The 13259-nt window shown below is 48.8% G+C and overlaps 1 protein-coding gene across 8 annotated transcripts in view; it reads right to left on the bottom strand.

Annotated features, from left to right (window-relative positions):
* adgrb3 (adhesion G protein-coupled receptor B3) overlaps positions 1-12734 on the bottom strand; it is a 76809-nt gene extending 64075 nt beyond the window's left edge. For 2 of the 8 annotated variants that reach the window (XM_029835191.1, XM_029835192.1), the window contains exons 1-2: positions 12101-12730; positions 9795-10563 (exon numbers count right to left, since the gene is read on the bottom strand). In XM_029835191.1, coding sequence (XP_029691051.1) covers positions 9795-10548 — 754 coding nt within the window. In that variant the 5' untranslated portion in view covers positions 10549-10563; positions 12101-12730. Of the gene's footprint in view, positions 1-9794; positions 10564-12100 lie in introns of all 8 variants that reach the window. The other 6 variants (XM_029835188.1, XM_029835190.1, XM_029835194.1 and 3 more) reach the window with 5 other exon arrangements.
* Between the last annotated feature and the right edge of the window lie 525 nt (positions 12735-13259).

Here is a 13259-nt window from a genome sequence, read left to right as displayed (position 1 = left end):
CGGCGACCTCCCCTCGTGGTGATGTCACCATGTTCTTGACGCACCCCCGGGACACGTCTCATTTGTGCTGCTGCAGACTTCTTGAGAGGCAATTAACTAATCGCAGGTGACACTTGTTTTTTCCCCTCGTTTGCATAGTAGCGTTTGTTTTCTTCTCTTTTTTACATCCCTAATATGCTGCTTCCTGTTTGGCTGGGGGACCTGTGAGCCTAATCTGGCAGCAACAGAGACCCCCCCCCCCCCCCCCCCCCCAACCCACCCGGAGCAGGTCTGAGAGTTGTGGCCATTCTTCGGTAGCACGGTATCGATTCGGTAATGTTCAGTCTTCTCCCAGGAGCGCCTCTTCTCTCCTTCACTTTTTATTATGTTTCCCACCCACTGAGGCACTTTGCTCCTGTACGATCCGACCGGTCCGACCGGCCCGTCCGACGGTCCTCCTGTACTCTCGGAATTCCGCTGGAGTGGGATTTGCCACAGGTAAAGACAGGTCAAGACTTTGAGGCTGCTCCTTGTTGGATACTACAAAATAAAAGCCTTGAGGAACATTAAAGTCACTGCACAGTCTCCGGACCTGTGATTCTTCCCGTCCGCTTCTGTCCTCCCTCCGTCCTTGATTGCCACCTGTGTCCTCCCCAAGTCTCTCCCTCTTTCCTGATTGCTTTCACTTGCTCCTCCTCACCTCCTGCCACCTCCCCCTCATCCCTTGAGTACACAAGCCGGGCTGTCACTCCTCTGTTTTCTCATAGATGATGTCCGATGTCCCAACGTCCCATGTTGGTTTCTGCTTCCCTGAAAGTGTCCATGTTTCCATCGTGCTACTTCTTTTTTTGCCTTCTCCCCCCTGTTGTATATCCCGACTGTTTGGTTTTTCGTTCCCAGTTCAATTACTCATCGTGTCCTCTGTGGATTTATGTTTGTCCTTTGTAAACTATCACGTCCCCCCTGTCCTGTTCCCGTGCTGCACTCGGTGGTTGAATAAATCAAGTTTAAAATCTCGTCCGCCTCGATGGCCAGCGTTTAGGCTCCTGTTCTGTCTCCCGTGTGGCGCTCTGACCTTGACCGACAAAGATCTTGTGGAAGTTTGATGTGTCATTTTTGGGATTGTGCAGTCGGTATGTGCCTTCAGGTGGTCTACACCCCCTGCTGATCCCCCCTAGTTGTGACTGAATGGTGTGTGTTCCCCTGGGAGGGGGCTGGTGAGCTGACTGGGGTGTGTTCCTACCCCTGACCTCTAACTTTCGGGTAGGAAAAGGATAACAGGAAATTGGATGGATGGATTGCGGAAGGACAAACAAACATATTTGACAAGGAAGCTGAGACCAGGGCTGAAATAGAGGTGAATATAGTTTCTACTGGCTGTAGTCACTTTTGAAATGTTACCAAAGGTGAAACGAGAGGAACTGGCGAGGGAGGACGGAGCCAGAGACGTCTCCACGGCCACGGCCCAACCGGGTAGTTCTTCCCGTTGTACTCGTCTTGTCGACGGATAAAATGAAGCATGTGTGGATTGAGCATTATTTATGCATCTTTGAATGTTTCATCTTAATTAAAAACAATGACAGCTGTGTTTACCGTTTAACTCTGCCCACGTCTGTATAGAGACTACAAGGATCACGCTGCTCTTACTTCACACGCATACGACGACTGTTGTGGTCGCCGTTGTATCCATTTAATGCTTTGCCGGGACGTGTTGACTACAGTGAAACCATCTTTTGTCTCCCACCTTTACTGGTTTGTTAATAAGACCACGAGGGTAAACTGGCCAGCTGGCTGACAGCTGCTGGAGGGCAGCAGAGATTACTACCTGGACTCTGTCATTACAAGGATGAAACCACAGACTTTTGCTAAATTCACTGACTCTTCCCTTTTTTGCACCTCCAGCAGGTTTACAGGTTTCATTCTGCAAAGTAATTGAATGTAGGACAATGAAATTTGATACAGATAGTAAAAAGCCCCAAAGGATAAAATGTAATAACTTTTTTATTATCCTTTAACTTTTCATCTTTCACTATCAGGTGAAGGCGTCAGTCCAACCCCAATATTTGCCGAATCATCAAATACCCAAAACGCTCCCTGACAAACGGTAATATGAGCTCCTTTATGACATTAACAAGGGCTGAGCGCCAGCATCCAGGCTGCCGCTCAAGACGGCGGATATCTGGGCTGAAAACTTTGGTAATTACGTTTTCAGGGTGGGATCAAAGTCTTTCCAGGTCAGATTTTTAATCTCCTTTGAGTTTAGGCAGGGCGCCAAGAGCTATCTCGAAAGTCTCCTGAGATACTGAAATCCATGCAAAACTTACACGTAACTGGAGATAATTTTGCATATAAAAGTTGTGTGATCATGTTTTTCCCTGTGATCACATAGGTGCGAGAGCGTAGCTGCATTAGGAAAGTGTCAACATATCATGTGATGCATTGAGGAGAGTGAAAAACACCTCAGCTGGCACCTGAAAGGCCTTTTCTTTAAAGTACACCTTTAAAATGTCAGTTTTGGTTCAACAACAAAAACAGATTTCATAAATCTAAAGTCCATCTGTACCATTTGTGTGTGTGTGTGTGTGTGTGTAGAGTGCTGTTATGTTTTATTGCCTATCATTTTATTGCACACACACACACACACACACACACACACACACACACACACACACACACACACACACAACTGTGTGATTCTGAGTTCATCTTTAGGCATTTTCACACCTCTTCTGGACATGGAAACAAAACAGATAATGAAAAACATCAAATGTAAATTAAAAGAAGCGCGACGCCCGCTAACATTTCAAATGTTAGCGGGCGTCGCGACTCCCTCCGACGTCAGGAAACGGACACGTGACGTGGACGTTTCCAGTCTCCGCTCTCATCGCTCCCCAGAGATGCATATTAGTGTCGAGAGCCGGGTGACTGATGACAAAATGTCCCAAAAACTCCCCCAACAGGGCGCAGCGGCAGATACGGGATGGAGGACGGTGCGCGGGGCTGAAAGTTCATGAAGCAATATTCACGCCGGGCAGCGGTGACACTGACAGCCACCGAGAATGATGGGAAATTTTGCAGCTTTAAATAGACTGCCAAATTATAAAGGCCGTGTGTGTGTGTGTGTGTGTGGGGGGGGGGGGGGGGTGATGAGATTGGACTTGTAAGTGTCTATGTGGCTGCACTAGCTCACAGGCTCCACTTCCTTTAAGGTGCACTTTTTGTGGTGAATTCCTGCATGAAGCCAAAAGACATTTGACCAAAAGAAAAGCGGCTGTGGTTCTTACGAGGTTCCTTCATCCGCCAGCAAAAACCAACGGAGGCATTGATTATATGCACGGACGGGCATTTCTATTTTTATAGGTGGGCGAGCCGAATCAAATTGCGTTTTATCTGGTCCACAGCATCGCTTACAAGTTTACACACAAGTTTACTCAAGTTTAAAGGTGGCATCAATTATGGCGACACGGGACGCGAGGGGCTGCCAGTGGGTAGTTAGAGCAGCCCCTCCAGGGGGGGAAGAGGCATTTCTCTCCCCACTTTGCCGCAGAGACAGTCGCTTTGAGTGACAGATTCATTTGCCAGGTTTTGTGGGCGGATGTTTATGCAAATGACTCTCCTCTTGTGGGCCGAAATAGCCGTCCAGTGACAGGCCAAAAGTAACTGGGTTGAAAAATCAGGAACATGCATGAGCGGAGCAGAGAACCGGCGTCATTTACGTCAGCGCCGCTTGGACTGTAAAAAAGATACAAATATAGCGTGATGAGCCCGAAAAGATAGAGGTTGTTGTTGTTGTGTCTGTTTAAACATCTCAGTCTGATCATTATCCATCCAAATTGAAGTAGTCAGATGTGGTTCTGGGGCTTTTGTTTCAGAAGGGTCTACCTAACACACAGAACACGTGGGGCAACATAATGGAAGGCTGTTTGCCTCTATTTTAGTTCTGTATATGGCAGCAATTGGAAAACAATGTTATGTTATCCTATTGAATAATGCACACTGATGGCGGCGTAATAAGAGACCCTTTTATCTACAGACTCATTATCATTATCTGCATTCGTATGGGAACCTTTTTGAAGTCAAAGGAAACAAAAGCGCAACAGAGCCGCTGCCTTTGATTTACAGGCGGGGGGGGGGGGGGGGGGGGGGTGGGGGGGGTCGTGGATCTCAGTTCATAAATTGCAAAATACAGAGAGAGGGCGCCGTTTGAGTCACGTTTCAGTCAGAAAGTGTAGCTTGGTTCCTTTGTAATCAGGCAAACTAGCAACGCGTTGCAGCCTAATGCAGTAATACGTGTTCCTCCACCGAGGGGCCCCCAGCGCCCAACAATTGCTATTTTATCCGATCAAAGACGGCGAAATTAACGATTCAGTGCACGTTAGCGCGTCTGCGGCTGGTCGGGTCAGTCGGCAACACACGGCTAACAGACACGTTTTGCTGGTTGGACAAATCGAAAGCTGCCATTTTCAAGATGGACGCCTGCTCATTATCAGGTCTCTGAAGGACAAGCGTGCAAGATTTGGTGAAATGAGAAGACAGATTGCAATAATGGCGTGCCCGTCCTCAACTCGCCGCATCGACGGGGGGACTAGGTGGGTGGGTGGGGGTTGATTTATTTTTTTAATGACTCTGTCGGGTATTTCAACTCTACAGGTTTAAACGGGGGAATAGATTTTAAAATTAAAAACAGCTTTTCTTTTTCGAATGAAGAAGCCAGAAAAATAATCCTAAAAAAGACTTGACCTTTAACTTCTCAGCGTTTAAACAGTATCACGCCGTTTCCGCTTCATCGTCCCTTCTCTCAGGACGGTGGGATCGATTTAGGCGCATTGCATTTTAATGAAACGGTCAGAGATTAATGATAGATGCGATTAAAAACAGGTGTTTCGGGGAGAATTCCGGCAGCGTGGAGGGAGATGGTGCCGCGTGGACAGGCAGGACGGAGAATCTCCGGCTCTGTGGAATTCACCTCACGGGAAAAAGGAGGAATTCAAAGCAGGAGCCACGCGTGAAGATTTGATGTGCTATTGATGCTGTGGCCCGACATCATCGCCATAGCCTATGGGGGGTTTAACTGTACGGTCTCATCACTGCATTAGGGAGATTATTGCTCTATTCCATATAGGAATTGTTATTTCCAATTGTTTCTGAATGCGCTAATTCAGGAAATGCAGATTTTCTCTGCCCAATGATTGGCGGTCTGCTAATAAATGCGTCCCCCCAATTAGAGATAAATTGAATCATCCTACACCTAAATTAAATATAGCAGGTCTGCATTCGGCGTCTGAAAACACTTAATCACATCCAGACGGATGAAATTTTATTTCAGGACTCATTGGAAGCCCGAAGCGTTAGGTTGCATCCTGTTTGGTTGCATCTCAGCTGTGACAGCACGAGGCTTTAATAAAGTCTGAGGCAGGTTCCTCAGGCTGAGGATAGAGGAGGGCTAACGCTCCAATCGCCACGCTGTCGACGCTGAGCCCCCACGCCCGCAATTGCAAATCCACGTCGGATGAGCCGCAGTGTTCTGCAGCTGATCTGCATCTCCTGCCAGGTCCTGCCAGGATCGCGCAATGCAGCATGAAATCCACAATCCCTCATTCTGCGACACGGAAATTCACCTCAACCGCACCTGAAAACCAGGCGACGTCTTTGGCTGCGATGGCGACGGGATAACAAAACTCATCAGAACACTTTAATGGATGCTAACTGCTGGCATTAGCATTTTAAAAATCTTTAGCGTGCGACAATACAGGCCTCTTTTGGTGATGCGTTTGACTTCATGGGTCATAACTTGCTGTTAGCTTAAATGCTGCCTGCTTTTATGGCCCAGACGAATCCTTTTGCACCCATGTGCGGTTTCAGAACTTTAAAATGTCATCAATTTTTGTGGTTTGATTTCACAGTGCAAAATAATTTAAACAGCACCTCGGAGCTTCATAAATTTTAGCACCTTAAAACTGGGCCATTCGGAAAATATATACAGTTTGTGCATATATCTGAGCCGTGCGTGGAAGGGGGACTGCTCGCCTCCTTCCTGATTATCATAGTCTGACATAAATCCTTCAGCGGACCCGTGTTTTACTGGAGCAGCGTTCTGTTTCACAGGCCTGAAGCTGTGAGACTGATGAGATCCTATCCCCCCTCCCCCCCTCACGTGCACTTAGATACGCTGGGCCTGAAATATAGGTTAAAATGAGTTTATTGTGCGATATTTGTTCCACTGGCTGAAACAGAAATTTGACTGTGGCCAAAGGCTCAGGTCCACGACAACCCAAACAGATTCTGTGCTGTAGAGCTCAGATCTCCCCTTCGCTGAATTGGAAGTAAAATGGCCTCCAAGTGTACCGAACAATGGTGCTGAGTATAATGCAGTGTGACTACTGAGCGACTTGACTGAGATCCAAAGTGAATAAAAGGCCTCACTATGTGAAGCATCCAGGCCGAGCTGCTGCAGTGCTCAGGACTTTGGCGGGTGACGCTGCAATAAAGGGCTTCGCGCACACATCTGAGCTGCCAATAGAGCCGCGTCGCCATTTTTACACGCCGGCGCCGCGTCGCCCAGAATAAGTAAATAAACATCCCTGTGATTATGGAAACGCTGCGGAGATAAACATCTGCAGTTTGTCTGGAAGTGTCTCTCAAATTAAATCAGCTTTCATATCTACAGTCAATCTTCCTATTCTCTGTCTGTTTGGGGGAAGGGGGGGGGGGGGGGGGGGGGGGGGGGGGGGGGATTTGAGTTCCCTTTGAAAACCAGCCTGGGTCTCTAACTGAAGTGTTGTTATTTTGAACGCTTCCTTTTTAAGTACAGAACAACCGAGGGGACCGTTCGCAGGACATCGTTCCCTCGCAGGAACAATAGATTTTGAAGCCCACGTTGTGGACTCGTAAAATATTTATTTGGATATCTTGTACGTATGAGCCTGTGCAGAATAATCAGTTTCCTGTTCCTCATTTGCAGACGCTGTCATACTCCACCAGGCTAGCACGCGACACGGAATGAAATGCCTGACGTTGTTTGCAGGAAAACATCAGATTGGTCTTTTTCTCCAACGCATTTTGTCAGGAATTGCAGCATTTCTTTGCATTGTCCTGTAAAAAATATCCTCTCGTCGCGGATGTCCGTCCCCCGGTTGTATGCGATTATCTGGGAGGACAAGGGGCCGCGGTTCGTTCCTTTTGAAAGAGCCGTGGCTGTTTGACCCCCCGCTCTCTGAATCCAACTAAAACAAGACCAAAAACACGGCCGTTTTCCTCAGGCAAGGCCGATGTAGGACGTCAGCTGAGCCGCAAAACAAGAGCAGGCCTGATGATGTTGCCCTTTTGCCTGCAGCCAAGTGCAATTTTGAGCGATTTGAGCGCTACATTGTGAATTTAAGGATTATATGCTCGCACACATGTAAACACCAGATTTTGCACAGGATTGGACAGTGAAAGGGCGGCTCGCTGGGTGAGAGCCGACTCTAAAATCTCCGCTCCCGTCCATGACAGCTAAACGCCTCTTTATCTCCTTGATTAATCTTTTCAGAAGCCACGCACTGGAGAATATGAAATTGGTGCAAGTGGAGATAATATGTCACACGCCATCTACCTGGCTTTTAATTCGACTTCCTCTCTCCCCCCCCGCCCCCGGGACTCGCAGGGGATGATCCGTAAGCAAGGAAAGAGCCAGATCACGTTAGCGTCAGAGCGCTGACACAGACAATACGTCACCCACCTATGGGCAGCTCAGAGCGGTCGGCCGCCTGACTCGGATGCACGTGACGTGGGGAGAAGCAGAGGCGAAACAGGACGAGGTGAGATCTGTCGTTTACCCCCGCCAAATCAAGTTGGATCGCGAAACAGAAAAACACAATGGCGTCAGGGGCGGTTCAGGGTTCCTTTGTGACATTTGTAAATGGCTCCGTCTATGTAATCACCTGAAAGAGCTTTAACCTTTAAACCGTGTTTCTCTCCCATCTCGGACCTTCCTCTGCTGTGGTTTACAACATCAAGGCCCCGGCTTGCCTTTGATGTGCTGTGGAGCCGTCCCCCACTGATCAAAGACTAGCTATTCCCCGCAAACGCAGCCCTTGTCAATTGTTTGTGACGCTTTCTTCTGGTTCGGGAACACCCACTCTGCTGCCGCCAAGCCTCTGTGCTTTTTCAAAACCCAGCGGCGATCTCCCCGTTATCCAGATGAAGACGGATTTATTCAAACCCGGGCGACCCTATAAATAGAAGCTCGTGGAAAAACCTTCTGGGGAGGGGGGGTGGGGTGGATAAGCTGTGCTCTTAAGCTGTTATTAACATGCTGATAGAAAAATGTCAAAATGTTTCGAAGCATAGGGGCTTTTTTTTCTGCGTGGTGGGATGTGAACGCAAAATTTATGTAACGTCTGGCACAAACACGCCGTCACGCTTCCCGGCGCAGGACAGGGGGGTAATGTCGGTTTACGTCTGTTTAAATGCTCTTGGCGAGCGTGCGCAGCGCTCCAAAATTCTTTATTTCTGGACTTGTGGGTCTCCTGATCATTTGAGACGATGGTCGCCGGGTGCAGGTGGCGGATTCCTAATCACGGAATACATCGATTGCCGCGGGTCAGCTAGCTCCGTTGGCACGCGCCGCGAGGGAGATATGGCATTGTCCCTGCTATCAGTACCGTTGCGCCCCGAATGTCTCTGGGTTGACTCATTATTTTTGGTTCAGCGTGTCGTGATTAATGCCCCTCCGATCCGCGTGGCGGTAAACGAACCTACTCTCTGGAGTGCGCAACAGACGTCTCTGGGGTTTTCCCGCCGCTGCCGTGTCGGGAAATGAAGGCCTCTATTGTTAGCTATATTGTGTACACCCACCCACGCGTGTCGCGCCACCCGTTGCACCCCCCCCCCCCCCCTTTCAAGAGCACCTGTGGCGACTGTTGGGGAACAAATCCAACTTTTCTCAAGCACCTCCGATAATATTTCCACGTGTGACATTTAGCGTTGTGGAGATATTTAGATTTCCAACTGCGAAGGTTAGAGAGTAGAGCTTCGTGCGAACTCAATGGATTCTGAAGCTTGGTTAGTTTGTCCATTCTAGGCCACCGTAGAAACATGGCAGAATAACTCCTGCTTTATAGGCAACCTGCTTCGATATTGATGGAAGCATCTCCAATTAAAACACTGGGCTTTGTTATCTTTGTTATTATGTTATAAAATGTAAGTCGGTGTCAATTACATTTGTGAAATCTATTGCTCAATTCAAAATAAAGTTCAAAAATGACAACACTTTATTGCATGTTTAAGCTCAAATCCCCAAAACTGATCTCGATTGTTGCTAAGAAAAAGTCAATTAAAAAAAAACTAGAGCGCTGCATTCATGTTGGCCAGCATTTCCCATTTTGTCATAAATGTACCACACACACACACACATGCACAGGCACACACACACACACACACATGCACACACATCTTTTGGGTTTGCAGCCATTTTAATCCTGGGCCGATATGTAGAAAAACAGCCATTTTAAATTCACAGCACTGATAGTGCTGCTTGAATCCAGTCCGATGGAATGAAAGATCCCCTTTAGGTGCTTCGCTTCGTGCTGCCGTGGTCTTCACTACGCCCGACTCCTCGGGCAGCATTGTTCTTTACGCCGCCACGTTTCCGAGTCAACTACAGCCTACATTATCTATGTGTGCTCTTTGTTTCATGGGCCATCACACTTCAAACATGCAATAGGACAGAGAAGGGAGTGATTGACGTGCACATTTGACTGACATGACTATGGCTACAGTGGTCCATTAAGCCTACGTCTACTTCAGCATGAGAGCCATGAGAAGAGGGTACTCACCTTCTTTGGGAGGCCGTTTCACTTCTGCACTCAGATTGCAGATTTGCCCACCTTGCAGCTGGGGTGACAAACAGCCCTCTGTTTGTGGATTTAAAGGTAGAACCACGTTGTTAAGCATGAGCATACTCTCCGATTCCCCGTCGCCTAAATGCTGAGGACAGGTGCATTTCGTGTACACGATCCCACACGTCTCCACCGTCCCTTTCTCTAATTTCAGGCAGTTTTCCAGCCATGTGCAGAGCACTTGACACCCGAACTGGCTGGGGGTGGCCTTATTCAACACCAAAAACTCCACGATGGACTTCTCCTCCTCGTCCAGCTTCTGCGGCGTCAATCCGTTATAATCGTACGGGAAAACTCTCCGCAGTTGGACGAAATTCTTGTCGTACAGCAAAAAGACATAAATATTTTTTGTATCGCACAGGTACACTATAGACTCGTTGACTTTCAGCAATTCACTGATCTTTTCGTGTGAGTAATGGTCAAACTGATAAGCAAGCAACGAATATTCAGAGCAGCTCAAGTCTTGCTTGTATAGCTTCAGGTAGATGCTGTATTTGGTTGGGTCTGGGTTCTCCAGCGTCCACGTGCAGTTTGTGTAGTTCTTAGGAAACATTTCAGTCACCGAATACGATCCATAGATGACCCCCTTGACCAGCGTGGAACACCAATAATCTTGGGCACCAGTTAATCCAAACATAACCAGAAGATAGGTGGAAAATATATAAATCAACAGGTTGCGAACAGCCTTCATCCTATGTCATTTGGCCTGCAAAGAGAGACAGAGAGAGTCACACGGGGGAAATTCTAGAGCAAGAGAACATGATGGATGAGCTGTGTGGAGGCTGAGGGATGCGCTTCAAACATCTGCTATGACATCCTATAAGAAACACGGGTGGTGGTGGGTGGGGGGGGGGGGGGGGGGGGTGGTGGTTGTGGGGGACACACTGACCTCAGCAAGTGTCTTTTGCATCCCCCATCCTCTACAACACCATACTTTGTGCAAACATTGCCACCTTGTGGTTACTTCCGCCATTATAGTTTATTTATTTATTTATTTTTTGGAGTGGGGGGTGGGTGGCGCAGTAACGTGAGTCATTTAGACATTTGGATTTAGGTCGTACTCGTTGTGCCACAATCTCTGAAGGGGTTTCAACAACGCGGTGGTTCACAAGTCAGAATAGGTGGTACCACGACGCGGACGGGGGAAGTGGCGCCAGAGTGTGCGTGTCGCTGCTGCGGGAGGCAGCTGCTCCTTTCACCAGGGCGATCTGTGTTTTTAAAGTCCACCTCTCCCCTCCTTCTTTATTCCGGCAACGATAGGTCATGTTTTAGATAAGGAAGGGAAGAAAAACCCCACTAAAAGACGCTGCAAATCGCAGTTCTTCCTCCCCCTGTGCGCCGCTCTCGTCCTGCGCGCACCGGTGCTCCACCAAACGCGCACGCCGCGTCCCTAAATTTCAGGGCTCAACATATTTGACGATATAATTTAATAAAGAGGCGACGTGCGAGCATGTGCCAGAGTGTGGACGCGCACGCCCAACTGTGTCCGTGCGCGAGAAAGCGGAAGAGAGAGAGAAAGGGAGAGAGAGAGAGAGAATGCATTGCAATGTCCTGATTGCTTTAATCCTACAGGCAATGCAGCTGTGAGCAGTGTCACAGCAGAGCTCGCGTACGTGCGTGCGTGAGTGTGAGTCTCGAACTGTGCGCGCACGCCCGTGCCGCGTGTGTGTAGGCGTTAAAAGCCCAACTCGAATAGATTGCGCGCTATAGTCAAGATAATCAGGAAAATGTGTGCGTTTTTTTTCCCAAGTTCCCCCATCAAAGGCGCGCAACAGCACATCCCCAACGACGCTGCGTGTCGCACCAAGAACAGAGGAGACAGTGTGGAGAGAAGCAGCTTTTCCAGTCACGATAAACCCCGATGAGTCCGCAAGATCCGCGGCCGAAATCAGCATTCCGCAGGCAAGAATTTGCAGCCTGCTTTTAGTGCCAGGCTGTTTTTTTTTAAAGATCACAAGAGGACGTGAGAACACAGAGATACGGGCTGCATCTCATGCAGCGTCAGTTCGACGCACGGCGCCTCTGAAGTGTTTTCTAGCCTCCTAAATCACGGATCGGCTCCTATAAAACCCTAATTTAAGCACAGTATGCAAATAGCAGCAGGTGATGAGTTCCGTGGCGTCACAGTGATGAGCAGACAGGACTGATATTTCACCCAGGCAGGATAAACTTTAACCGACATGACATATGAGCTTTCTGCAGCCCCCCCACATTCCATTGACAATAATGCAAACTAATCTTACCTTACACTGCGGAAGCTATGGCTATTTTTCCAGCATACTTGGCCACATCCTTTATTAATAAATTCTGCAGCCCTCCAGTGAATCGATACTCCCCATTTCCCGACAATAGAAGTCCGGCGCAACAAGATGGTTCAGTGGATGCAAATAAAAATGCGTTACACTCCGGGCTGTCCGCTCATAGTCCCCCTCTTCTGGTTCTTGTCTTTCTTCTGGGTTTTTCCCATCAAATCTGAGCGCAACAACACACGCCAGCCGCCGAGAAAGAGGGGAGGATAGAGAAGGGGTGGGGGTAGAAAGAGAGAGACGGAGAGAAAGAGAGAAAGGGAATTCTTGGAGTGATGGAAAAGAGAGCGATTCTTACAGAAAAGCCATAAATGAATACGGCAGACTCCGCGTCTCTATTCCCACTGAAAGCTTTTTTTCCTCTCTCTCCAGCAAGTCGCTCGCCCCCCTGTGGAAAAGAATGCGGATGGGAGAAGAAGGGATCCAGCAGTGGGTGGATGTAAAATGTTGGGGGGCCAGTGAGTTAAAACAGAGGAATAGACGCGCTGTGCCTGGTGCTCGCAGAGCTCCGGGAGCAGGCTGCAATATCACGTCACACACTCAGCCGCCAAGATAAAGCACGTACGTACGCTCCTGCCGCTGCGTCTGGAAGCGCCAATACTTTCATCCCTACCCTCCTCCTTCATCCCTTTCTCTTTTTTCCCCCTCCACATGTATGCCGCCTCTTAATTCGAGTCAAAAGACCCCCCCCCCCCCCCCCCCCCCCCCCCCCCACCATCACCACCAACATCACCACCCTCTTTTTTTCCTCCAAAACTGGACCCTCATTCCTGGTGCGCAGACATCACCCCGCGTCAGGAATACCTATCTGGCGGATGACTTTCTTTTTAAAAGAAAAAACAAATATGTTGATTGTTATTTCGCACATGAGAGTAACGCGGTCGCAGCCCGCGCCTCCGCGCCATGCGTCTGGGATGCGTCTGGTCATTTTTGCCGCCTCTGCTGGAGGGCAGCGGTCGCCTTTTGGGCTGTCGTGGCGCAGCGCCGCCGCCTTCGCGCTGCTGGTGGTGTTGGGGGAGGTGACAGACGTTTGCGGGACCGCAACTTGCGCTCACTTTGGAAACTTATTCCGGATGAACCAAGCGCGTCAGGCAAC

This window comes from Takifugu rubripes, chromosome 4 (genome assembly GCF_901000725.2).
Source record: "Takifugu rubripes chromosome 4, fTakRub1.2, whole genome shotgun sequence".
Lineage (NCBI taxonomy): Eukaryota > Metazoa > Chordata > Actinopteri > Tetraodontiformes > Tetraodontidae > Takifugu > Takifugu rubripes.
This window is presented reverse-complemented; position numbering and strand designations above follow the sequence as displayed.